This window comes from Saimiri boliviensis, chromosome 8, assembly GCF_048565385.1.
Source record: "Saimiri boliviensis isolate mSaiBol1 chromosome 8, mSaiBol1.pri, whole genome shotgun sequence".
NCBI classification, from domain to species: Eukaryota; Metazoa; Chordata; class Mammalia; order Primates; family Cebidae; genus Saimiri; species Saimiri boliviensis.
The window spans coordinates 11,752,383-11,776,879 of record NC_133456.1 but is presented as its reverse complement, the minus strand read 5'-3'; the positions used below and the strand labels follow the sequence as shown (position 1 = coordinate 11,776,879).

The following is a 24,497-nucleotide window of genomic DNA, read 5'->3' as shown; positions in this document are numbered from 1 at the left end:
AGTGGCAGAAAATATTGGCCCAACTCTCAGAAACTGCACAAGGGTGATTCTCTCTGACAGTCTGAAGACCACATTCAGAGGACAGTTTTATCTGACAAGTACTTACTAGGTCTTTTGGTCGCTGGGGCCAGAACTAGAAGATCCCCCGGCAGTAAAATGGAAGCTTTCTGCACTCTGCCCTGGGTCCTGTGGTAGAATAAATGGGACTGGGCTTTCACTGCTGAGCCTCCCGGATGTCCATGGTGCTCCATACAGGTCTGCTCATGCCATGCCAGGGAGTAGGGTGACTAAGGAGGACCCAGTGCATGTAGTAGCATCAGCTCTTATTATGGCAGGCTCAATTCTGCCTTGGAGGGTCAATTGGGCCTTCTCTCAGACCCTCAACTCACTCCTGGGGACCATTTGGAGGAATGCACTGGCTGAGGTAGGAGAACTGAGGCACACAGCCCTTCATGGGCAGGCCTAAGTAGGGACAGTTTCCTCAGAGGCCTGCAGCTCAAGAGAGGCTGGTTTCTGAATTTCAGCTGAACACTGGGTTGCTTCATCAAGGGCTCCCACCAGTACCAGGGCTCAGACTCCCCCGGCTCTGACCATCTCTATTATACTCAGCTCAGCCCCTGCTGAACTACAGCAACCCATTAAGCAGAGCCACAGCGAGGGCTCCCAAGGTGGTTGGGTAGTCTTTTGTGGCATGCAGCTGGGGGCCCTACCCAGAAGTGAAAAGAGAGGCAGACAGCAGAGGCTCGGACTGAGTATGGGGTGGAGGGCAGTGGGTAGGGTAGGGCAGTATGGTGCTTGAGAACCTTTTACATATGGTAGGACTTCAGCCAAACCAAAATGGCCCCAGCCCAAGATCCAACTGAGAATGTGTGTGGCCTCATGCTGGTGCAAGGGAGGGAAGAGAGGGGCTCAAATGTGCTTGTGCCCCTGTGCAGGAGCTAGGGAGGATCCAGTGTCTGTATGTGAGTGAGGGTGGATGGGTGAAGGGACAAGTGACAGGGCTTGACAAGTGTCTTCCCCAAAGCACTTTAATGAACTCACCAACCCACAGTCCCTGCCCGCTGGCCATTCCCCATCTGGAGGCTCCCTTGGCTTCCCACACCCAGTAGGCCCAGGAAGGCTGAGCCTACACACATTCCCATCAATAGGTGAGGGGTGTGAGAATGAAGAGGCGGTCTTCCTCTTTGCGGATCCAGCGCATCAGCTTATGGATGGCACTGACGGCTGATGCCTTGGTCCCCAGAGGGCTGTAGCACATGTAGAGCTCAAAGGCGCCTGTCACCTAGAGAAGGGCAAAGGCTGGTCATCTAGGTTAGATGCCCCTCATGGCCCATACCTAGGACCTCCATGAAGCCCAGCCCATCCCAGGGCCACCTTACCCAGGCCAGGAGGTTCTCGTTGGGGCCCATGTAGTAAATGGTTTTGAGTGGGCGAGATGCATTGTGGGCACGGCTGTGCAGGTACTGGTAGAGGCCCAGCAGTCGCTCCTGCTCCTCTTCACTGGTGTACGGGGCCTCAATCTCCGGGCTGCACATGGGGTCGGGTGAGTGGGTTTGCAAAGGAATGACTTCCATTGCTCTCACTGGAGATTTAGAAACACCTATTCCTATCCAGGGAGACTGTATCATATGTTCTACCCTCTGGATGCTCCCTTAGGATAGGACATTGTCTCCCCACCACAGCAGGTACCCCAGGACAGGGCTGGGCCCACTCACACTGGAGCTGTGTCCCCTGCCACCCTCTAGGCTCATGGTGTCTTTGATGACCCCCTTTTGGAGAGGCCAGGTTGAGTTTAGATGTCCAAGACAGAGTGACAGATCTGGAGGAGAGGAAAGGTGAGCTGGGAATCCTCTGGGCCGAAAGGGACAAAGGGAGGCCATATCTTCCCAGCCCCTCTACTGGGTGAGGGAGCAGAGGAGGACTCTGCTTCCTGGGCTGGATCAAAATGACCCCTAAAGTAGAGTTGCTCCAGGTCAAGGGACCCAGGAGACCTCTGTTCCAGCTTCCTTCCCTGGGTATATTGAGCATTTCCAGGCTTTCTGGGTAATAAAGTAGAGAGGGGTATGCCCATGGGGTGATGGAGCATCTGGGTCTCTGAGTAAAACAGACCCAGCACACTGATCTGCTTCCAAAGGTCAGAGCAGCTTCAGGGCTACATCTCAGAGCTCTGGACCAAACAGCCTCCCAACTCCACATGTCCCTGTTCCCCTAGAGCAGTGCCCTCAGGCTCTCCCTCACCTGGTGAAGAGTCCTGAGCTCTTTGACTTATAGAGGAAATGGCGCAGGTCAGGGATGCCCACTTGGGCAACGCTGTAGTAGGGTGTTCGCAGTGCCTCTCGCAGGGCCAGGTGGGCTCCGCGCTTGCGAAGGCGCTCCTGGAAGCGGCGGCGGCAGTCAGAGACCGCAAAGAAGTCCTCACGGTCGGTGGAAATGAGCAGCAGGCAGAGGTCGGTGTCAGGCTCTAGGTAAGAGATGTGTGCATGGAAGAAGCCGGCTGCGTTGAATTTGGGCAGGCACACGGGCGTCCAGGCCTCGCCCTCGCGGAAAGACGAGGAGGAACTAATGAGGTTGAAGAGCAGGTGCAGGTCGATGGGGTGCAGAAATTGATCCTTTCGGCGTACGAGTGCCACAAGCTGGTTGCGGGCCAGCAGGATGGAGAAGACCAGGCTACGTGCACGCGCCTGCTGCAGGCTGGCGCTCACAGTGTCGCGCACGGCTGCCGCCAGGGGCAGGCACCGTGCCGCCCCCATCAGGAAGCTGGGGTCTCGTGCCATGAGCTGTAGCAGGTTGTCGGTGATACGCTCTGAACCTGAGAGCAGGCGCCGCAGGTCATAGTTCTGCTTCTGCTGGAAGATATGGCTCAGCTGCGCACCGGTAAGAAGGCTCAGGATCTGGTAGTAGATGTAGAGCAACTCCTGCGCCAGCTCCTGTGCCGACTGCCGCGTGCGAGCCACCGCCACCAGCACCAGCGGGCTCCGGCGCACGAATACTACCTTGTAGCCATCTGAGGGCGGGATGGGGAAGAGGGATCTCAGTTGCAGCTCCCTCCGAACACCGCCTTCCTGCGCAGCTCCTTCGCTTTCCCCATTCTTTCCTCGCTCAGAGCTCTACACACAGTAAGGGCTTAAGGATGTTCAGGATAAAAACCCATTGCTCCTTCTCCCTGAGGGCTCAGGGCCTATCCCTGCCACTTGCTTCACAGACTAGCTTCCTCTGAAACACATTCTTATGCTAAATACTGTCAACTGGCTAGGGATGAGAGCAGGTCATAGTTCCTGAGCTGGGTGGAGCTCAGGACCTGGGATTTTTTTTTTTTTTTTTTTTTGTCACCTCCCTAGGGAGATTCTCACTCTTTCCAAAGGCAAAGCCCATATCAGAGCCACCTTTGCTCTTCACCACAGCCCCATGAGGCCAGCAGTGTTGTTATCCTCTATTCAGGTGAGGATTCTGAGGCTCAGAGAGGTAGAGGGACTTACCCTCGGTCACACAGCACATCCCAGCCCTCTGGTCTGCGGAGGTCCAAAACCTGCTATGAATGAACCCTGGCCAGGGGAGCCCTCCCCATTCCCTCTCCAGGTGGCTCACCTGCATGGATGGAGCGGATGGCGTTCTTGTCTGCCTCCAGGAAGGATACCAGGGCCACCATAACACCCATAGTGCTGGAAAGTGCCTCCTCAGACCCATAGCGGGAGTACACAGGCTTCCCTGCCTCACTCAGCACAAAGACATGCTTCTGGTGCAGGCGCCATGCCTCCGTAGCATCCTCCTCATCCCCCTCGGCTGTGCCCTCCCTGGGGGGCTCTGTGCCTGGTCGCCCAACTGTCCCTGGGGATTCCAGCCAATCCTCAGAGCTTCCTGGCAGCATCTCTTCCTGCAGGTCCCGGGCCACACCCGTGAGCTGGGTGCTTAGCTCGCTAAAGTCCTGGCTGATCTGGCGCATGTCTGCAGGCAGCGGTGGGGGACCCCTGGCACCCTCCTTGGGGCTGTCCCCGGAAGCTGCCCCATCCTCTGACTCAGTCAGGTCCTCGTAGGAACGGGCATGGACGAACATGGCACCCTCCTGCCCAGCACCTGCAGGCCAAAAGCACTGGTGCTTAGAGGGGTAGCTGCTGGCAGACACTCCTACCAGCAAGGTGCCTAATGTGGTCACTCCAGCATGACTGCCTGTCCTGTTAGGGTCAAGCCACTGTTCCCCTCTGCCACTGTCTGCCATGGATCATGCTTCTCTGCAACTTACAGCCCACCAGTCTCCTTCCTTTATCCTGGAAATAAAACCCAAACCACTCATGGCAGCAGTAGTGGCTGGTATCTGCCTACCTCTCACTCCCATCTCCCAACCCACTCCCTTGCCCATCTTGGTCACACTGGCCTGCATCCATCTGCTCTCAGACACTTTCAACACGCCGCCACCTGCCTTGGGAGCTCCGCACCTGCTGTCAGCTGTCTCCTACCTCCCCAAGTGGCTAGTTAATTGTCACACTTCAGCTCTCAGGGAAGATGTTAGTTATTGACCTCCAACCCCAGGCACTCTGTATCTCCCTCTTTGATTTCTCTGTGGCATTTGCCAGTTATTGTCCTTCTCCCCAACTACAATGGTACCTGGCAAGGTGCAGAAACCCAGCACCTCACCCTGTGTCTGGAGCACCACCCATACTCAATGAATCACTCTCTCTGGGAGAAAGTTCCCCTACCCCACTCAAATCATACCTCCTGACTGACCCCACCCTAATGACCCCACAGCCTGTGACTGCCTCAGGGCAAGGACCAGGTCAGTCTTCCTTTATTGGTTTTTTCTTTTTTTTTTTTTTTTTTTTTTTTTTGAGACGGAGTTTCGCTTTCGTTACCCAGGCTGGAGTGCAATGGCACGATCTCGGCTCACCGCAACCTCCACCTCCTGGGTTCAGGCAATTCTCCTGCCTCAGCCTCCTGAGTAGCTGGGATTACAGGCACTCGCCTCCATGCCCAGCTAATTTTTTGTATTTGTAGTAGAGACGGGGTTTCACTATGTTGACCGGGATGGTCTCGATCTCTTGACCTCGTGATCCACCCGTCTCGGCCTCCCAAAGTGCTGGGATTACAGGCTTGAGCCACCGCGCCCGGCCCTATTGGTTTTTTCTTTTCTTTTCTTTTCTTTTTTTTTGAGATAGAAAAAAAAAAGGGGCCCAGGCTGGAGAGTAGTAGCACAATCTCAGCTCACTGCAACCTCCGCCTCATACATTCAAGCAATTCTCTTGTCCCAGCCTCCCAAGTAGCTGGGACTACAGGTACACATCACCACGCCTGGCTAATTTTTTGTATTTTTTTTTAGTAGAGATGGGGTTTCACCATGTTGTCCAGGCTGGTGGCAAATTCCTGAGCTCAGGCAATCCATCCACCTCAGCCTCCCAAAGTGCTGGGATTGCAGGTGTGAGCTATTGTGTCTGGCCCTTTTATTGGTTTTTTGACAAAATAGTTTAACAGATATATTTTAAGTCTCTCTTACAAATTCAGCCCTGTACCAGGCATTGGGGATATAACTGCCCTGCGCTCAAAGTGTTCATGATCTTGTGGAAGAGAGAAATGGGCAATATATGCATGAAGACATAAAATTATAAAATAATTAGTATCCTATACAGAGTATGGTCAGAGGAGGCCGAACTTGTGAGAAGGGAGAAGGAGCCGGGGAGGTGCACTGTAGACACAGGGAACGGAAGAGCCCACACTGACAGCCAGAAAGCTCAGAGCGAGCAGCATAACATGAAGTGCAGAGGAAGGCCAGATGCAGAATGAGCCCAGTCTCCTGCCTTATCCCCCAATTTGACAAATATCCAAAATATCCAATGAATGGCTGACAAATGCATGAATAAGTGGAAAGGAAAAAGTGGTTGGGAATCTCAATTCCCCTGAAGCCTGCTCTGGCTGGCAGCTGGCTGAGGCTGTACACCTGCCCATACCTGGCTCCATTCCCTGGGCCAGTCCTGGTGTGGGGCTTTCAGCTCTCTCCACACTCCGTCCATCAGAAGGAGTCAATGTGCCATCAGGGCATTCGCTGCTTCTCTTCCTCTGCATGTCAGTAGCCATCCTTTGGGCTCTCCTGTGGGGCAAACAAAGGCAACATTGAGGGCTATTGGTAGGGTCACAGGCATAATCAACAGTGGTAGTAAGTACAGGAAAGTGTCCTTTATCAGGACTCTACTAACTCAAATCCCTAGAAGATGGATTCTGAGAACTCCTTTCAAACATATATATATTGTTCCTTTTCTGATTATAAAAGAAAGACATATTCCTTGGAAAAAACAGAAAAATAGAAAGAAATGTCAAGATTTTTCTACCACTTAGGATCTTTCACTGTTCATGCATTAGTGTATTTCCTTCTAGTCTTTTTTTTTTTTTCTTTTTTTTTGAGACAGGGTCTTGCTCTGCCACCCAGACAAAGGTACAATCTTGGTTCACTGCCGCCTCCTCCTCCGGGGTTCAAGCAATTCTCATGCCTCAGCCTCCCAAGTAGCTGGGACTACAGGTGTGCACAACCACACTAATTAACTACAGGCTAATTTTTGTATTTTTTGGTATAGATGGGATTTCACCATGTTGGTCATGATGGCTGGTCTCGAACTCCTGACCTCAAGTGATCTGCCCCTCTCTGTGGATCACTGTTGTTGTTGAGACGGGGTCTCACTGTGTTGCCAAGGCTGGAGTACAATGGCACCAACCCAACACAGCTCACTGCAACCTTGACTTGGGCTCAAGAATTCCTCCCATTTTAGCCAGGCGTGGTGGCTCACACCTGTAATCCCAGCACTTTGGGAGACCGAGGCAGGTGAATCACAAGGTCAGGAGTTTGAGACCAGCCTGGCCAATATGGTGAGACCTTGTCTCTACTAAAAATATAAAAAAATTAGCTGGGCATAGTGGCGTAATCCCAGCTACTCAGGAGGCTGAGGCAGGAGAATCGCTTAAACCTAGGAGGTGGAGGTTGCAGTGAGCAGAGATCGCCACTGTACTCCAGCCCAGGCAACAAAGTGAAACTCTGTCTCAAAAAAAAAAAAAAGAAATTCTCCCCTCTCAGCGCCCCCCAGTAGCACATGCCACTGCCAGCTAATTTTCTTCTCTTTTTTGAGACAGGGTCTGGCTCTCTTGCCCAGGCTGGAGAGCAGTGGCATGATCTTGGCTCACTGCAACCTCTGCCTTCTGGGCTTAAGCCAATATTATATATTATATATAATGTATATTATATATAATATATAATGTATATATTATATATATTATATATAATGTCTATTATATAATATATAAAAATAGAGCCGGGCGCGGTGGCTCAAGCCTGTAATCCCAGCACTTTGGGAGGCTGAGGCGGGTGGATCAAGAGGTCAAGAGATCGAGACCATCCTGGTCAACATGGTGAAACCCCGTCTCTACTAAAAATACAAAAAAATTAGCTGGGCATGGCAGCGCGTGCCTGTAATCCCAGCTACTCAGGAGGCTGAGGCAGGAGAATTGCCTGAACCCAGGAGGCAGAGGTTGCAGTGAGCCGAGATTGCGCCATTGCACTCCCGCCTGGGTAACAAGAGCGAAACTCCGTCTCAAAAAAAAAAAAAAAAAAAAAAAAAAATATATATATATATATATATATATATATATATATATATATATATAATACATAATATACATTATATATTATATATATTATATATTTTTTTAGGTGGAGTCTCACTCTGTTGCCAGGCTGGAGTGCAGGGGCTTAAGCTCGGCTCACTACAACCTCTACCTCCCAGGTTCAAGCGATTCTCCTGCCTCAGCCTCCCAAGTAGCTGGGACTACAGGTGGGCACCACCACGCCCAGCTAATTTTTATACTTTTAGTAGAGATGGGGTTTTACCATGTTGGCCAGGATGGTCTCGATCACTTGACTTTGTGATCAGCTCACCTCGATTTCTAAGTTATTTAAATTTATTAATACTCTTAATATCTCAGTGAGGTAGATATTATTATTATCACCCCTATTTGAATAAATAAGGGTATTGAGACTGAGAGTGGTTAAGTAATTTTGCCCAAGGTCACATATCTAAGTGCTATCAGAGTGTGTCTCCAAAGTGCTGGGATTACAGGCATGAGCCACCGCACCTGGCCAATTTCTGTATTTTTTATAGAGATGAGGTCTTTTCATGTTGCCCTAGCTGGTCTCAAATTCCTAGGCTCAAGCAATCCTCCCACCTCAGCCTTCCAAAATGTTGGAACTACAGGCATGAGCCACCACACCCAGCCTGGTCTTTTAGAAAACATATATAAAATGTAAACAATTAAATAAAACAGATAACAGCAGCTAACAGTTATTCAGTGCCAGCGTATCATGCTGAGAAGTTTCTGTGCATTAAGTTACCTAATCTTGCCGGGCGCGGTGGCTCGAGCCTGTAATCCCAGCACTTTGGGAGGCCGAGGCGGGTGGATCACGAGGTCGAGAGATCGAGACCATCCTGGTCAACACGGTGAAACCCCATCTCTACTAAAAATACAAAAAAATTAGCTCGGCATGGTGGCGCGTGCCTGTAATCCCAGCTACTCAGGAGGCTGAGGCAGGAGAATTGCTTGAACCCAGGAGGCGGAGGTTGCGGTGAGCCGAGATCGCGCCATTGCACTCCAGCCTGGGTAACAAGAGCGAAACTCCGTCTCAAAAAAAAAAAAAAAAAAAGTTACCTAATCTTGATCATGCCTCTATGAGGCAAGTGCTCCTGTCAGGCTAGCTTTATGATGAAAGAACTGACACTGAGAGAGCTTAAGTAGATTGCCCAATGTTACTACAGGAAGGAAGTGCTGGATTTGGATCTGGGAGTTGAAACAATCCTGTATGCTGTATCCCGGGGCTCACTCCTGTAATCTTAGCACTTTGGGAGGCCAAAGAGGGAAGATTGCTTGAGCTCGGTAGTTCACCAGCTTGGGAACAAAGTGAGACCTTGCCTCTACAAAAAAATTTAAAAACTAGCCAGGCATGGTGGCATGCGCCTGTAATCCCAGCTATTGGAGAGACTGACATGAGAGGATCACATAAATCCAGCAGGTCAAGGCTGCAGTAATCTGTGACAGCACCACTGTATTCCAGCCTGGGCAACAGAGTGAGACCTTGTCTCAAAAAACTAAAACTCAAAATAAAAAAAAATAAAAATTTGCAACAAGATCATTTTGATGTCAAGAGCAAATTAAAAAAATTAAAATTAAAATTAAAATTAACTGAGTTGACCAATAGTTCTTTTTGGATATCTAGGTGTTTGAAGAGAAACAAGTGAGATATAGTCAACAGGCTTGTCTTCAGGCTGCAGCCTTGCTTTTGTCTAAATATCCTTTTGTACCTTTTGAATCTGGCATAAGTTGCCTTAACAATTAAAAACAACTACAGACATGACAACTCTCAGCGCCCATGTAATGGCCAGGATAGATTCAGCCTGATCTCCTTGTCTTTCCACAGCCCCAGGCCCAGGTGGAGGTGGCCACAAGTGAATATCTGTGGTAACAGAGCTAGCTGGGTGGCTCACTAAGGTAGCAAGGCATATTTGGCCTCTAGGGTCCTTGAATGGCAGGCTGAAGGATCCTCACCTTTCAGGCAACATACATTCCATTCAGGAGGGGATCCATTCCAGGTACCAATCCTTTAGGAAAGAGGGATCTAGCTGGATGGCCTAGAAGGGCAGAGACTCAGTGGGGCAAACACTGCAGGCAGTCCAGGGGCTCAGGAGGCACTGGTGTTAGTGTGAGCAAAGTAGACCTGAGCCTGCCTCCTAGAATACAGTCTGGTGGGAATAACTGAGCTCTTGTCCCCTCCTAGCTCTGTAACCTTGGGCAAATGACCCTTCCCTGAGCATGGCATAAAGATAAAGTAGGTGTTCAAAAAAGTTCAAGAAAAGGGTGGTCCCAAACAGATAGCATCGCTATCAGTAGCATTTGTGTGCTGCCAGCCATTATGTCCAAGAAGATTCTCTCTGGACCTGGCACAGCTCCCATCAGGCAGCTCCTATGTATGTGCCCAAAGAACTAATTTTCAACCTCTTCTTTTTGTCACCTTTAAGTTATGGAATTCTTTCCTTTTTTTGAGACGGAGTCTCACTCTGTCACTAGGCTGGAGTGCAGTGGTACAATCTCAGCTCACTGCAACCTCTGCCTTCCGGGTTCAAGCGATTCTCCTGCTTCAACCTTCCAAGTAGCTGGGACTACAGACATGTGCCACCATGCCCAGTCAATTTTTGTATTATTATTGACCAGGATGGTCTCGATCTCTCGACCTCGTGATCCACCCACCTCGGCCTCCCAAAGTGCTGGGATTACAGGTTTGAACCACCGCGCCCGGCCAATTTTTGTATTTTTAGTAGAGACGGGGTTTTACCATGTTGGCCAGGATGGTCTCGATCTCTTGACTTTGTGATCCGCCTGCCTTGGCCTCCCAAAGTGCTGGGATTACAGGTGTGAGCCACCGTGCCCAGCCGGAATTCTTTCTTTAAATGAATCTTTTGCAGAAGCTCAATGTGCAAACAGACAGGGAAGCAGAGCCCGTATCCTGATAGCTGGCCTGGTAGCCACTCCTGCACTAAGCGTGAAGCAACACAGAGCACCTGAGAGGTTAGGAACCACTCCCAACAGCATCACCCCACGTAGAGTAAAACCAAAGGAAAGCTGGCCTCGGTGGCTCACGCCTGTAATCCCAGCACTTTGGGAGGCTGAGGCAAGTGGATCACGAAGCCAGGAAATCGAGACCATCCTGGCCAACAGGATGAAACCCCATCTCTACTAAAAATACAAAAATTAGCTGGGCGTGGTGGCAAGAGCCTATAGTCCTAGCTACTGGAAAGACTGAGGCAGGAGAATCACTTGAACCCAGGAGGCAGAGATTGCAGAGAGCTGAGATCGCACCACTGCACTCCAGCCTGGCAACAGAGCAAGACTCCATCTTAAACAAAGAAACAAAAAGCAAAGGAAGATGGTTGGGGAGATAATTTGGGGATTTTCTAGGCCCCCAATCCCATTCATCAGGACAATCAAGAGTAATGGTTCCCAGCAAGGGTCAGAGCCCAGAAGGCCAAGGTGCAGGCTGCCTTGTCAAACAGTGGGCCAGAGGAACTAAGAGGTTGCATGCCCTCAACAGGAACCTGCAGTAGCATCCACAGAGACTGAAACTGAAGGAGACTGAAACTCAGACTGAAACTAAAAGGAACAATCCAAAACGCCCACTGCAGCAACATAGGGCCCAGGATGGTGAATGCCAAGGAAACTAGGGCACGTCTAAGTCTTTCTTTCTTTCTTTTTTTTTTTTTTTGAGACGGAGTTTCGCTCTTGTTACCCAGGCTGGAGTGCAATGGCGCAATCTCGGCTCACCGCAACCTCCGCCTCCTGGGTTAGGGCAATTCTCCTGCCTCAGCCTCCTGAGTAGCTGAGATTACAGGCACGCGCCACCATGCCCAGCTAATGTTTTGTACTTTTCTTTTTTTTTTTTTTTTTTTTGAGACGGAGTTTCGCTCTTGTTACCCAGGCTGGAGTGCAATGGCGCGATCTCGGCTCACCGCAACCTCCGCCTCCTGGGTTCAGGCAATTCTCCTGCCTCAGCCTCCTGAGTAGCTGGGATTATAGGCACGCACCACCATGCCCAGCTAATTTTTTGTGTTTTTAGTAGAGACGGGGTTTCACCATGTTGACCAGGTTGGTCTCGATCTCTCGACCTCGTGATCCACCCACCTCGGCCTCCCAAAGTGCTGGGATTACAGGCTTGAGCCACCGCGCCTGGCCTGTTTTGTACTTTTAGTAGAGACAAGGTTTCACCATGTTAACCAGGATGGTCTTGATCTCTTGACCTCGTGATCCACCCGCCTCGGCCTCCCAAAGTGTTGAGATTACAGTCGTGAGCCACCGTGCCCGGCCTACACATCTAAGTCTTTTTTGTTTTTGAGATGGAATTTTGCTCTTGTTGCCCAGGCTGGAGTTCAATGGTGCAATCTCGGCTCACCACAACCTCCACCCCCTACCCCGTGTTCAAGCCATTCTCCTTCCTCAGCCTCCCGAGTAGCTGGGATTATAGGCATGCACCACCATGCCCTGCTAAGTTTGTATTTTTTTAGTAGAGATGGGTTTCTCCATGTTGGTGAGGGTGGTCTTGAACTCCTGACCTCAGGTGATCCTCCTGCCTCAGCCTCCCAAAGTGCTGGGATTACAGGGGTGAGCCACCACTCCCAGCCACATCTAAATTTCGAGCAAGAAGATACAAGCCATGTGAAAATCTCATAGACCAGTAATTCCAAAGCTATCCTAAAAACCAAAGTGGGCTCTGAGAGATGAGTCTGCCCATGTGCAGGCCAAAAGCAAGCTGCTCCTGACAGTGCTAGGGTTGTGGCCAGAGCTTCCAGAAGACAGAGGTTGCAGTGAGCAGAGATCGCGCCACTGCACTCCAGCCTGGGCAACAGAGTGAGACTATGTCTTAATAAATAAATAAATAAATAAATAAATAAATAAATAAGGAGAACTTCCAAAGATTCCCACTATTACCTCACCTCATGTGCCAGACTCTGCCTTCCCTACCTTTTTTTTTTTTTTTTTTTTTTTTTTTCTGAGACGGATTCTCACTCTGAAGCCCAGACTGGAGTGTAATAGCGAGATCTTGGCTCACTGCAACCTCTATCTCCCTGGTACAAGCAATTCTCCTGCCTCAGCCTCCTGAGTAGCTGGGATTACAGGTGCATACCACCATGCCTGGCTAATTTTTTTTTTTTTCTTTTTGTAGAGACAGGGTTCCACCATGTTGCTCAGACTGGTCTCAATCTCCTTATCTCATGATCCACCCACCTTGGCCTCCCAAAGTGCTGAGATTACAGGCATGAGCCACCATGCCCGGCCAGTTCTCCCTTTTTTTGAGATGGAGTTTCACTCTTGCTGTCCACGCTGGGATTACACTAACCCGCCACCTTGCCCAGATAATGTTTATATTTTCAGTAGAGACAGGATTTCACCATGTTGGTCAGGCTGGTCTCAGACTCCTGACCTCAAGTGATCCATCTGCCTCAGCCCCCCAAAGTGCTGGAATTACAGGCATGAACAACTGTGCCTGGTCCCTTCTTCTTACTAAAGATGAGCTGTTCATGCTCCACAGAGGCTAACTCCTCCATGTGTACACCAGATCCCAGCCCCTTACACCTACTCAGGCACATGGCTTCAGCAGCTGTCCCTCCTCATCAGTTTCCCCTTCTCCCTTATCCATTACCAATATGCTGATGTTTCTTCTGTCTTCAAAACACTTTCCCGGCAGGGCTTGGTGGCTCATGCCTGTCTTCCTAGCACTTTGGGAGGCCTAGGTGGGCAAACTGCTTGAGCCTAGGAGTTTAACACTAGCTTAGGCAACATGGCGGAAACCCATCTCTACAAAAAGTACAAAAGATTAGCCAAGTGTGGTGGCATGCACCTATAGTTTCAGCTACTTAGGAGGCTGGGGTGGGAGAATCTCCTGAGCCCAGGATATCCAGGCTGTAGTGAGTGGTGATCACACCACTGTATTCTAGCCTGGGTGAAGGGAGTGAGATCCGGTTTCAAAAACTAAAGCCAAACAAAAAAACACTCTCCCTTGGGGGTGTTTACTTTGTAATAATTCATTGAGCTACACTTATGATTTGTGAACTCTCTGTATGTTTCTTTTACTTCAAAGTTAAAACAAATTTCCCCTTAACTTTACATTCCTCACTAGCTATTACTGCCCTTTATAAAAAAACAAAGCCCCTCAAAATGGCAAATAATATTTGGAGTTTGCACTAGGTAGGCTAGACTATCCTGTGTAACAAATGGATGCCAAATGCTAGAGGGTTTATTCTCAAAGATCTTTTTTTTTTTTTTTTTTTGAGATGGGACTCTTGCTCTGTCACCCAGGCTGTAGTGCAGTAGCACCATCTCAGCTTACTGCAACCTCAGCCTCCAGGGTTCAAGCGATTCTCCTGCCTCAGCCTCCCAAGGCACGCCACCATACCCCGCTAATTTTTGTATTTTTAGTAGAGATGGGGTTTCACTATGTTGGCCAGGCTGGTCTCGAACTCCTGACCTCATGTGATACTCAGCCCTGGCCTCTCAAAATGCTAGGATTACAGGCATGAGCCACCGTGCCCAGCCCCAAAGGCCTATGTTTTGATCACACAAAATCTACTGTGGGACTGGTAGCAATTCAGACTAGCTCCCTTCCAAGAAGTGATTCAGGAATCCAAGCCACTAGCATCCTATAGTAGCTCTTCAGACCACATGCCCTCCACATCACTTCTCAGGGGAAGACAGAGCTGGAGGATCATGTACTAGCTCTTAAATACTTAAAAAATAAAAATAAAAAATAAAAGATGCTTCGTAGCTCAGATTGGCCATAACCAGTGATATGGCCAGAGGGACAGGGAAATGCATGGAGCTCATGGATATCTGGAAAGCAGTTGTCTCTGCCACAGCCTCTCCATTTCTCCCATTTTCTCTAAACCAGTTCCAAACAGAATCTTACCTGCATTACACCACCAACACTGCTCCCATCAAGGTCACTAAAGACCTCCAGGATCATCTCACTTCACCCATAAATAATAGATGATTTTGTTATTTCCTTTCTCTTGAAGCATTTTCTCCTTTTTTATGGCACACCACTCCTTTCTTGGTTCTCTTCTGACCTCATGGACTACTCCTTCTGAGTCCTTTTTGCAGTTCTTACTGTAAAGATCACATAATTCAGTCCTTGGACATCTTCTCTGTCTTCCGTCAATCTCTTGGTGATTTCGTCTCATAGTTTTAAATTCTTCTACACATTAATAATTCATTTTTTTAAAATTTCCCCCCAATCTCTCTTCTGATTTACAGAGGGACACACATTTAACTATCTACTTCATGTTATCTCAAGGTTATATGCCCAAAACTGAACTCCTTAAAAAGGTCATCTCCCAGCCGGGCGCGGTGGCTCAAGCCTGTAATCCCAGCACTTTGGGAGTCCGAGGCGGGTGGATCACAAGGTCGAGAGATCGAGATCAACCTGGTCAACATGGTGAAACCCCGTCTCTACTAAAAATACAAAAAACTAGCTGGGCATGGTGGCGCGTGCCTGTAATCCCAGCTACTCAGGAGGCTGAGGCAGGAGAATTGCCTAAGCCCAGGAGGCGGAGGTTGCGGTGAGCCTAGATCACGCCATTGCACTCCAGCCTGGGTAACAAGAGCGAAACTCCGTCTCAAAAAAAAAAAAAAAAAAAAAAAAAAGGTCATCTCCTGGCCAGGCATGGTGGCTCATGCCTGTAATCCAAGCACTTTGGGAGGCCAGGGCAGGTGGATCACCAGGTCAGGAGTTTGAGACCTGCATAGACTGTCTCTACTAAAAATACAAAAATTAGCCAGGTGCAGTGGCGGGCACCTGTAATCTCATCTACAGAAGGCTGAGGCAGGAAAATCGCTTGAACCCAGGAGGTGGAGGTTGCAGTAAGTTGAGATCGTGCCACTCCACTCTAGCCTGGGCGACAGATGGAGACCCTGTCTCAAAAAAAAAAAAAAAAAAAAAAAAAAAAAGATCTCCTTAAAAAGTTGCTCTTGGGCCGGGCGCGGTGGCTCAAGCTTGTAATCCCAGCACTTTGGGAGGCCGAGGCAGGTGGATCACGAGGTCAAGAGATCGAGACCATCCTGGTCAACATGGTGAAACCCCATCTCTACTAAAAATACAAAAAATTTGCTGGGCATGGTGGCGCGTGCCTGTAATCCCAGCTACTCAGGAGGCTGAGGCAGGAGAATTGCCTGAACCCAGGAGGCAGAGGTTGTGGTGAGCCGAGATCGCGCCATTGCACTCCAGCCTGGGTAACAAGAGCGAAACTCCGTCTCAAAAAAAAAAAAAAAAAAATGTTGCTCTTGGCTGGATATGGTGGTTCACACCTATAATCCCAGCACTTTGGGAGGCCAAAGCAGGCAGATTTCTTGAGCCCAGGAGTTCAAGACCAGCCTGGGCAATATGGCAAACCCTGTCTCTACAAAAATTAGCCAGGCGAGTGGCCCACGTCTGTGGCCCCAGTTACTCAGGAAGCTAAGGTGGGAGGATCACTGGAACCCGGGAGACAGAGGTTGCAATGAGCCAAGATTATGCCACTGCACTCCAGCCTGGGCAATAGAGTGAGACCCTGTCTTTAAAAAGAAGAAAAAGAAAGGGCCATGCACAGTGGCTCACACCTGTATTCTGAGCACTTTGGGAGGCTGGGGCAGGCAGATCATAAGATCAGAAGTTCAAGACCAACCTGGCCAATATGGTGAAACCGCGTCTCTACTAAAAATACAAAAAAAGCTGCTGAGTGTGGTGGCACATTCCTGTAATCCCAGCTACTCAGGAGGCTGAGGCAGGAGAATTGCTTGAAGCCAGGAAGGAAAGGTTGTGAGAGGACATTGCACCACTGCATGCCAGCCTGGGCAATAGAACAAGACTCCAACTCAAAAAAAAAAGAAAGAAAGAAGTAGCTACTACACTCCAGACTGGGTGACAGAACAAGACCCCATCTCTAAAAAAAAAAAAAAAAAAAAAAAGTTGCTTCTCTCAGAGTTTTCACCAAGTCAGTGAAAGAATTTCATGGCCAGGCCGGGCGCGGTGGCTCAAGCCTGTAATCCCAGCACTTTGGGAGGCTGAGGCGGGTGGATCACAAGGTCAAGAGATCGAGACCATCCTGGTCAACATGGTGAAACCCCATCTCTACTAAAAATACAAAAAATTAGCTGGGCATGGTGGTGCGTGCCTGTAATCCCAGCTACTCAGGAGGCTGAGGCAGGAGAATTGCCTGAACCCAGGAGGCGGAGGCTGCGGTGAGCCGAGATCGTGCCATTGCACTCCAGCCTGGGTAACAAGAGCGAAACTCCATCTCAAAAAAAAAAACAAAAAACAAACAAGAATTTCATGGCCAGGCACAGCGGCTCATGCCTGTAATCCCAGCACTTTGAGAAGCCGAGGTAGGTGGATCACCTGAGGTCAGAGGATCAAGACCAGCCTGGCCAACATAGTGAAACCCTGTCTCTACTAAAAATGCAAAATTAGCGAGGTGTGGTGGTGTATGCCTGTAACCCCAGCTACTCAGAAGGCTGAGGCAAAAGAATTGCTTGAATCTGTGAGGCAGAGGTTGCAGTGAGCAGAGATCATGCCACTGCACTCCAGCTGTGGTAGTCAGCCTTCAAGATGGTCTCTAGTGATCCTCAACTCCTGCTATGCATGCCTTTTTTTTTTTAATATATATATATATATTATTGTGTTTTATTTAAGTTTGGGGATACATGTGAAGAACATGCAAGATTGTTGCATAGGTACATACATGGCAATGTGGTTTGTTGCCTTCCTCCCCATCACCTATATCTGGCATTTCTCCCCATATTATCCCTCCCCAACTCCCCACCCACTGTGCATGCCTTTGTGTACTTCCTTCCCACACTGAGCAGGGCTGACCTATGCAACCAATAGGATACCGTGTAAATAACAATGTGTGGCTGGGCACAGTGGCTCATACCTGTAATCCCAGCACTTTGGGAAGCCGAGGTGGACAGATCACTTGAGGTCCAGAGTTTGAGACCAGCCTGGCCAACATGGTAAAACCCCATCTCCACCAAAAATGCAAAAATTAGCCAGGTGTTGGGGTGGGTGACTGTAATCCTAGCTGTTCGGGAGGCTGAGGGATGAGAATCACTTGAACCATGGAGGCGGAGGTTGCAGTGAGCAGAGATCACACCACTGCACTCCAGCTTGGGTGCCAGAGCAAGACCCTGTCTCAAAAGAAACAAACAAACAAAACCCCCCCCAAAAATAACATGTGACTCCTGAGGGTAGGTCATAAGTGACCCTGTGGCTTTTGCCTTATTCTCTTGGATCACTCCCTCTAGGGAAAGCCATCAGCCATGTTGTGAGGACGTGTAAGCGGCTCTACGGAGAGAACTTCATGGCAAGGAACTGAGACCTCCTATGAACAGCCAGTACCAAGTTGCTAGTTATGAGTGAGTCATCTTGGAAGCAAATCATCTAGGCCCAGTCAAACCTTCAGATGATTGCAACCTAATAAGAGACCCTGAGCTTGACTCATCCAGCTAAGCTGCTCCCAAACTCTTGACCTACATCACTGCGCTCCAGCCTGGCAACAGAGTGAGACTCAGTCTAAAAAAAAAAAAAAAAAAAGGAAAAAGAAAAATGGAAGGGAAAACTGAAAGATCTCTGAAGAATACCCAGCTCTGTCACACCTGTGATGTGGCCTCTGGAAACCCCTGCCTATGGGGAAGACTTGTCATTGGTAGTAGTCAGATGTTCAGGAACAATGGCTCTGAAGTTAGAGGGACCTGGATTAACCTGGCCTGGTCTCAGTTTTCTCATTTATTTTTTTATTTTATTTTATTTTTTTTGAGACAAAGTCTCACTCTGTCGCCAGGCTGGAGTGCAGGGCTGTGATCTCAGCTCACTGCAACCTCTGCCTCCTGGGTTCAAGTGATTCTCCTGCCTCAGCCTCCAGAGTAGCTGGGACTACAGGCATGTGCCACAATGCCCAGCTAATTTTTGTATTTTTAGTAGAGATGGGGTTTCACCATGTCAGCCAGGATAATCTCAATCTTTTTTTTTTTTTTAATCACCTGGGTGCAGGTGGGCTAAAGCCGAAAAGGGCGTTAGCCGATCTCGATCTCTTGACCTTGTGATCCGCCCACCTCGGCCTCCCAAAGTGCTGGGATTACAGGCCACCATGCCTGGCCAGTTTTCTCATTTATAAAATGGGATGATGGTACTGATTCCTTGGGTTGTGGGAAGATTAAATGAAATAATCCATGTAATTTGGTTACATACTCAGCTATTCCTATTAGCACATCCTGATTATTCTTCCTTAGCATTCAGACCATGTGTGACTGCACTTATAAGATCACATGCATCCAGTGGTCTGTGCCATGTAAATCAGGCCACTGAGATTTTGCTCAGCCTGCAATGACATGGGCAAATATGCTTCTGACCTTGTAAAGCCAGGTGGGCCCTAGCCTCAAGCGACTCACCTTCAGGCTAGGGATGTCTTATAGACAGCTGGGAGTCAGGTCAAAGAGCTGCCTTATAGATAGCTGGGAGTCCTCCAGGCTAAGTGTCCTATAGGGCTGGGAGTTCTTCCAGGCTAACTGGTTGTTCACTGGCTCTGGAGTTGCAAGAATAGACAACTGGCTCTCTGCTGCTATTGGAAGTCTCTCCTAAATTAAACTCCTTAATTAGTTGGACGTGGTGGCAGGCGCTGATATTCCCAGCTACTCAGGAGGCTAAGGCAGGAGAATTCATTGAACCTGGGGACGGGGGTAGAGGTTGCAGTGAGCTGCTCTCTTGCCATTGCACTCCAGCCTGGTGAGTGGAAATTCCATCTCAAAAACAAAACAAACTCCTTGGTCTGCCACATGCCACTGCTCTGTGACCTTGCACTTTTGGTTCAAAGACCCAAACAAGGTCTATAATAGCTTACTTATGCCATCCTCAGGGCCCACTCTCCACTGATCCCCTGTGGGCTTTAGCTAACTAAGCCCAGTGTGGCTGAGTGGTACCCAGCACGATAACTGCATGGGTAAGGGTTCAGTGCAGGCAGGATCAGCTGGCGAGGGCTAGTGGATGCTTCCTTCACAACAGTTCTCCTGCCACCTGAGATCATACAGTATCTCAGCATCTGCTAGGTCAGTCTGGGGTCCGCTGGAGGCCTGATGAAGCAAACAGCTCTCTGAATGTTTACTCTGGAAACTCAGACAGGGAGGCTGAGTAAATAACAGTAAAATAAACCCTAACCCCCATAGAAGCCAGAACTGTGCAACTGAAGCTCCTGGGAGGATAGAATTGAAGAAGTTAGGCAAAGAAGGTCTCTTAGAACCAGCCCCAGGCCGGGCGCGGTGGCTCAAGCCTGTAATCCCAGCACTTTGGGAGGCCGAGGCAGGTGGATCACAAGGTCAAGAGATCGAGACCATCCTGGTCTACATGGTGAAACCCCATCTCTACTAAAAAAAACACAAAAAATTAGCTGGGCATGGTGGCGCGTGCCTATAATCCCAGCTACTCAGGAGGCTGAGGCAGGAGAATTGCCTGAACCCAGGAGGCGGAGGTTGCGGTGAGCCGAGATCGTGCCATTGCACTCCAGCCTGGGTAACAAGAGTAAAAATCTCCGTCTCAAAAAAAAAAAAAAAAAAAGAACCAGCCCCAGATGCCCCTATAGGACCTTTTTCAGATAACCTGTCTAGAAGCTCCAGGCCTTGCTTTTCCTAGAAGTGCCCTGCTATGCCTGTGAGCAATGTCACCAAACAGGTTGGCTCAATCAGCCCTTCTAGCATGCCTCTCTTTCTCAGGCAGCCCTGGAATAGAGAAGGCCTTCACGAGCCCCTCCCTACTGGCTCTCTACTACTCCTTTTCCCTCTTCCTGCTTGGATACACTTCATTTCACCTTAACCCTTTGGAGCAGTCTGTCTGGGAAGGAGGTGCCAGGATCCAGGAATGTGTGGCAGACAAGGCCCAGGTGAAGCTGTGCTGTTGCTGCTTCAGCAGGATGCTTACTCCATGCTGAGATCATAGTCTGGTCCTTGTCACTTTTGGGGGTCACTTCCCTCCCCCACAAAGGCTGCTCACCCTTCCTCTGCAAACTTGCACCCAGAAAGGGTGGCTAACCCAGTACAAGGGACAGCCCAGTTATCTGCACCAGGACAGTCTTGAAAGCAAAGTCCAGCTGGGCGCGGTGGCTCATGCCTGTAATCCCAGCAATTTGGGAGGCTGAGGCAGGCAGATCACCGGAGGTCAGGAGTTGGAGACCAGCCTGGTCAACATGATGAAACCCTGCCTCTACTAAAAAAAAATACAAAAACTTAGCTGAGCTTGGTGGTGCATGCCTGAAATCCCAGCTACTTAGGAGGCTGAGGCAGGAGAATCGCTTGAACCTGGGAGTCGGAGTTTGCAGTGAGCTGAGATCACGCCATTGCACTCCAGCCTGGGGAACAAGAGTGTGAAACTCCGTCAAAAAAAAAAAAAAAAAAAAAAAAAAGCCAAGTCCCAAGCCCCTTCCAGGTGCTGCCCCGCTTATGCCAGTCACCTCTGTTGCTTTTTGAGAAGCCTCTACCAGCTGAATGCGTGTGAGTTTGTTGGGTCTGGGTCGGGGCCGGGGGGAGGGGTGGGGGGCGGCGGAGAAGAGTCCTACCTGGCCACTGCCCCCTATCGGACCTCGCCCTCCCAGCCAAAGGATGGGTTCCAGATCTCGCCTTTTGTATTCCCCAGCTGGGGGCCAGCCGGCTGAGGGACCCGAGGGAGACACAGTCTTCCTATTGCAAACGATAGCGCTGATGGCTGAAGGCCCCTGTCTTCAAGCCCCTCCCTCCAAAGATGACAGTTCTCCAGTCTCTAGGTGCCTACAGGCCACGTGGGCTGGCAGTCAACTCACCTGTTTCTCAGAGGGGCCCAGGACGCACAGAAAGGGCTGGTCACTGCCCTCTGCCGGACCCCTGGGGGGATAAGGTTGTCTTCCTGGGTCTGGCCTGGGGGCACAGCTTCGCGGGGCCCGGGCCCCCTGCGGTCACAGACATGGCCACAGCGCCGGCACCGCGCCCTCCCACCGCCCTCACTCGGCCGCCGGTGCAGGAAGACAGCTTTCGCCGGACTCTCGCGGCTGAGGCCCAGCTCCAGCCGCTCGGCTCGACCCGGCCCGCCCCGGGGTGCATTGTGGGAAATGTAGTCCGTAGCGCTCGGCCGCCTATGGCGCCGGGGGACTGCTTCTGGGTTCCTCATTCCCGCAGAGCCGCGGGCAGGTCCTGACCCGGGTCCGGGATTGCCTCACCCGGCGCCGGGTGCCTACTCGGAGCCTAGAGCTCCACGCAGACCGCAGACCTGGACTCTCGGCCTCTCTGTCGGAGCCAGCTAGCAGTTCATTTCAAGGGAGAGAAAGAGACCTTAGGGTTGTTTCCCCCATTGATTGTGGAAGGTCAGTGCAAGTTTTGGGGGCTGGATAAATGTCATCAGTGGGCCCAGTCACACAGGCTGTAAAGGATGTGGGCATGCGCAAAAGCTGCACAAATTGTTTCTAAAAACATATTTGCAGTCACGTTTTAATGTATCAGTATAATGCTCTAAAACAGTAGTTCTCAACTCTGACGGCACACAGAATAACCTGGGTAGCTTTCAAAACAAAAACAAAAACAAAAACAAAAAACTGGGCGGGCCGCGGTGGCTCACGCCTGTAATCCCAACAGTTGGGAGGCCGAGGCGGGCAGATCACTTGAGTTCAGAAGTTCGAGACCAGCCTGGCCAACATGGTGAAACCCCGTCTCTACTAAAAATACAAAAACCAGCCAGGCGTGATGGCGCGTGCCGGTAAGTCCCAGCTACTCAGAAGGCTGAGGTAGGAGCCTGAGGTGGGAGCCCAGAAGGTCGGGGCAGTGGTGAGCTGTGATCATGCCCCTGCACTCCAGTCTGAGCATAGAGCGAGACCCTGTCTCAAAAACAACAAAAACTAATGCCTGGACACCAGCCCTAGAGATTTTGATTTAATTGAATTTGGAGTAGGGTGGAGTCAGGAAGCCAGGCATCACTATTGTTTTAAAAGCTCCCCAGGTGATTTGCCAAAGCAAAGAATCATTGTTTATAATTTCCTAGACGCAAAGCAATAAAAACAACAGGAAAACAGGCAACAACAGGCTTTCCCAAATGGCCCTTATTTTTAGAGATGGTTTTAAAAAGCAAAATTAGGGCCGGGCACGATGGCTCACGCCTGTAATCCCAGCACTTTGGGGGGCTGAGGCGGGTGGATCACGAGGTGAAGAAATCGAGACCATCCTGGCCAACATGGTGAAACCCCATCTCTACCAAAAATACACAAATTAGCCAGGCGTTTGGCACGCTCCTGTAGTCCTAGCCACTCGGGAGGCTGAGGTGAAAGAATCGCTTGAATTCAGGAGGCAGAGGTTGCAGTGAGTTGAGAATGTGTCACTGTGCTCCAGCCTGAGGATAGAGCAAGACTCCATCTCAAAAAAAAAAAAAAAAAAAAAAAAAAAGCAAAATTAGGGATTGGCAGTACTGCTTATGTCTTTTCTCAATTAATTCACTTTATAGCCTTATGGCTAATTCTCCCAACAGTTATAGGATGAAAGAAAAAGCCTTAAATCACTCCTCTGACTTTCCTTGCTGTTCCACAAGCACCTGGGGGCGGTGTCCTGTCCCTCTCTGAGCCCTACAATGGAGTCACCGTAGAGCTCCACCTGTGGGCTTTTCTTCCCAGTCTCAGATGGCTGTCACCTGTAGCCTGCTACCACAGCACTGGCCTGTGACTGACATGATTACCAAGTTGTGGCCTTTAACTGAAGATGTGTTTGTATAAGGCTATCAAGTTATTGGACATAGTCCAAGGGAATCTTTCTCACCCCCGTGCCCCTCAATTTTAGGTAAGGACATAAAAAAATGCCCTATTCCTAGGCCAGGCACGGTGGCTCACACCTGTAATCCTAGCACTTTGGGAGGTCGAGGTGGGTGGATCACCTGATGTCAGGAGTTCAAGACCAGCCTGGCCATCAGGGTGAAACCCCATCTTTAAAAAATAAAAAATTAAAAAAATATATATATTATATATAAATATATTATATATATATAAATATATAATATATATATATATAATATATATAAAGAAAAAAAAGAAAATGCCCTATTCCTTAACTGGGAGTCTCTCCAGGTCTCCACAGGTCCTTCAGAACTTTATCTCCTCATTAGCTCAGAAGTCCAAGTTCCCTCTCTTAGGGCAAGAAACATTTATACAGTTTTTTTTCCCTCTGTTTATACTATAAGAGTTTGACCCATGAGCTGGCTTGGTAGCACAGGCTTGTAATCTCAATTATTTTGGAAACTCAGGCAGGAAGAATTGCTTGAGCCCAGGAAATCAAGTCTGAAGTGAGCTGTGATCAGGAACAAGAATGAGACAGTCAAGAAAGAAAAAGAGTGGCCGGGCGCGGTGGCTCAAGCCTGTAATCCCAGCACTTTGGGAGGCCGAGGCGGGTGGATCATGAGGTCAAGAGATCGAGACCATCCTGGTCAATATGGTGAAACCCCGTCTCTACTAAAAATACAAAAAATTAGCTGGGCATGGTAGCACAAGCCTGTAATCCCAGCTACTCAGGAGGCTGAGGCAGGAGAATTGCCTGAACCCAGGAGGCGGAGGTTGCGGTGAGCCGAGATCGCGCCATTGCACTCCAGCCTGGGTAACAAGAGCGAAACTCTGTCTCAAAAAAAGAAGGAAGGGAGGGAGGGAGGGAGAAAGGAAGGAAGGAAGGAAGAAGGAAGGAAGGAAAGAAGGAAAGGGATTTTAAGTCAAGATATAACATTCTCTGCTTTGTACGGAAATGTCCTGGCTATAATTCTTTTCTTTTCCTTCTTCTTTCTTTCTTTCTTTCTTTTCTTTTCTTTTTTTTTTTTTAGAGTTGGGGGTCTCACTATGCTATGTTGACAAGGCTGGTATTGAACTCTTGGCCTCAAGCAATTCTCTCATCTTGGCCTCCCAAAGTACTGGAATTATAGG

At 49.5% G+C, this 24,497-nt stretch overlaps 1 protein-coding gene across 7 annotated transcripts; it reads right to left on the bottom strand.

The window, feature by feature from the left end:
* Positions 1 to 925: 925 nt before the first annotated feature.
* MON1A (MON1 homolog A, secretory trafficking associated) lies at positions 926 to 21,792 on the bottom strand. Of its 7 annotated transcripts, XM_074403821.1 has the most exons (8): positions 21,381 to 21,465; positions 17,475 to 17,727; positions 14,474 to 14,673; positions 5,934 to 6,073; positions 3,586 to 4,071; positions 2,239 to 3,004; positions 1,380 to 1,527; positions 986 to 1,282 (listed from the first exon to the last, which is right to left on the bottom strand). In XM_074403821.1, the coding sequence occupies exons 4-8, from the start codon at positions 6,058 to 6,060 to the stop codon at positions 1,142 to 1,144; spliced, it is 1,668 nt and encodes a 555-aa protein (XP_074259922.1). In that variant the 5' UTR covers positions 6,061 to 6,073; positions 14,474 to 14,673; positions 17,475 to 17,727; positions 21,381 to 21,465; the 3' UTR covers positions 986 to 1,141. The 7 variants fall into 7 exon arrangements, with proteins under 7 accessions (XP_074259924.1, XP_010345438.1, XP_010345439.1 ...); XM_074403823.1 differs by lacking the exon at positions 14,474 to 14,673 and having other exon boundaries at positions 926 to 1,282; XM_039477625.2 differs by lacking the exon at positions 17,475 to 17,727 and having other exon boundaries at positions 21,381 to 21,471.
* Positions 21,793 to 24,497: the final 2,705 nt, after the last annotated feature.

What these genes read in the sequence shown, in the direction of transcription:
- MON1A (XM_003936645.3), bottom strand. Translation starts at nt 6,060, where the DNA reads ATGGCTACTGACATGCAGAGGAAGAGAAGCAGCGAATGCCCTGATGGC. An exon ending in CATCCGCTCCATCCATGCAG is followed by an intron (nt 3,005 to 3,585) that starts GTGAGCCACCTG and finishes TCCCGCCCTCAG; the next exon opens with ATGGCTACAAGGTAGTATTC. An exon ending in AGCTCAGGACTCTTCACCAG is followed by an intron (nt 1,528 to 2,238) that starts GTGAGGGAGAGC and finishes CCCCATGTGCAG; the next exon opens with CCCGGAGATTGAGGCCCCGT.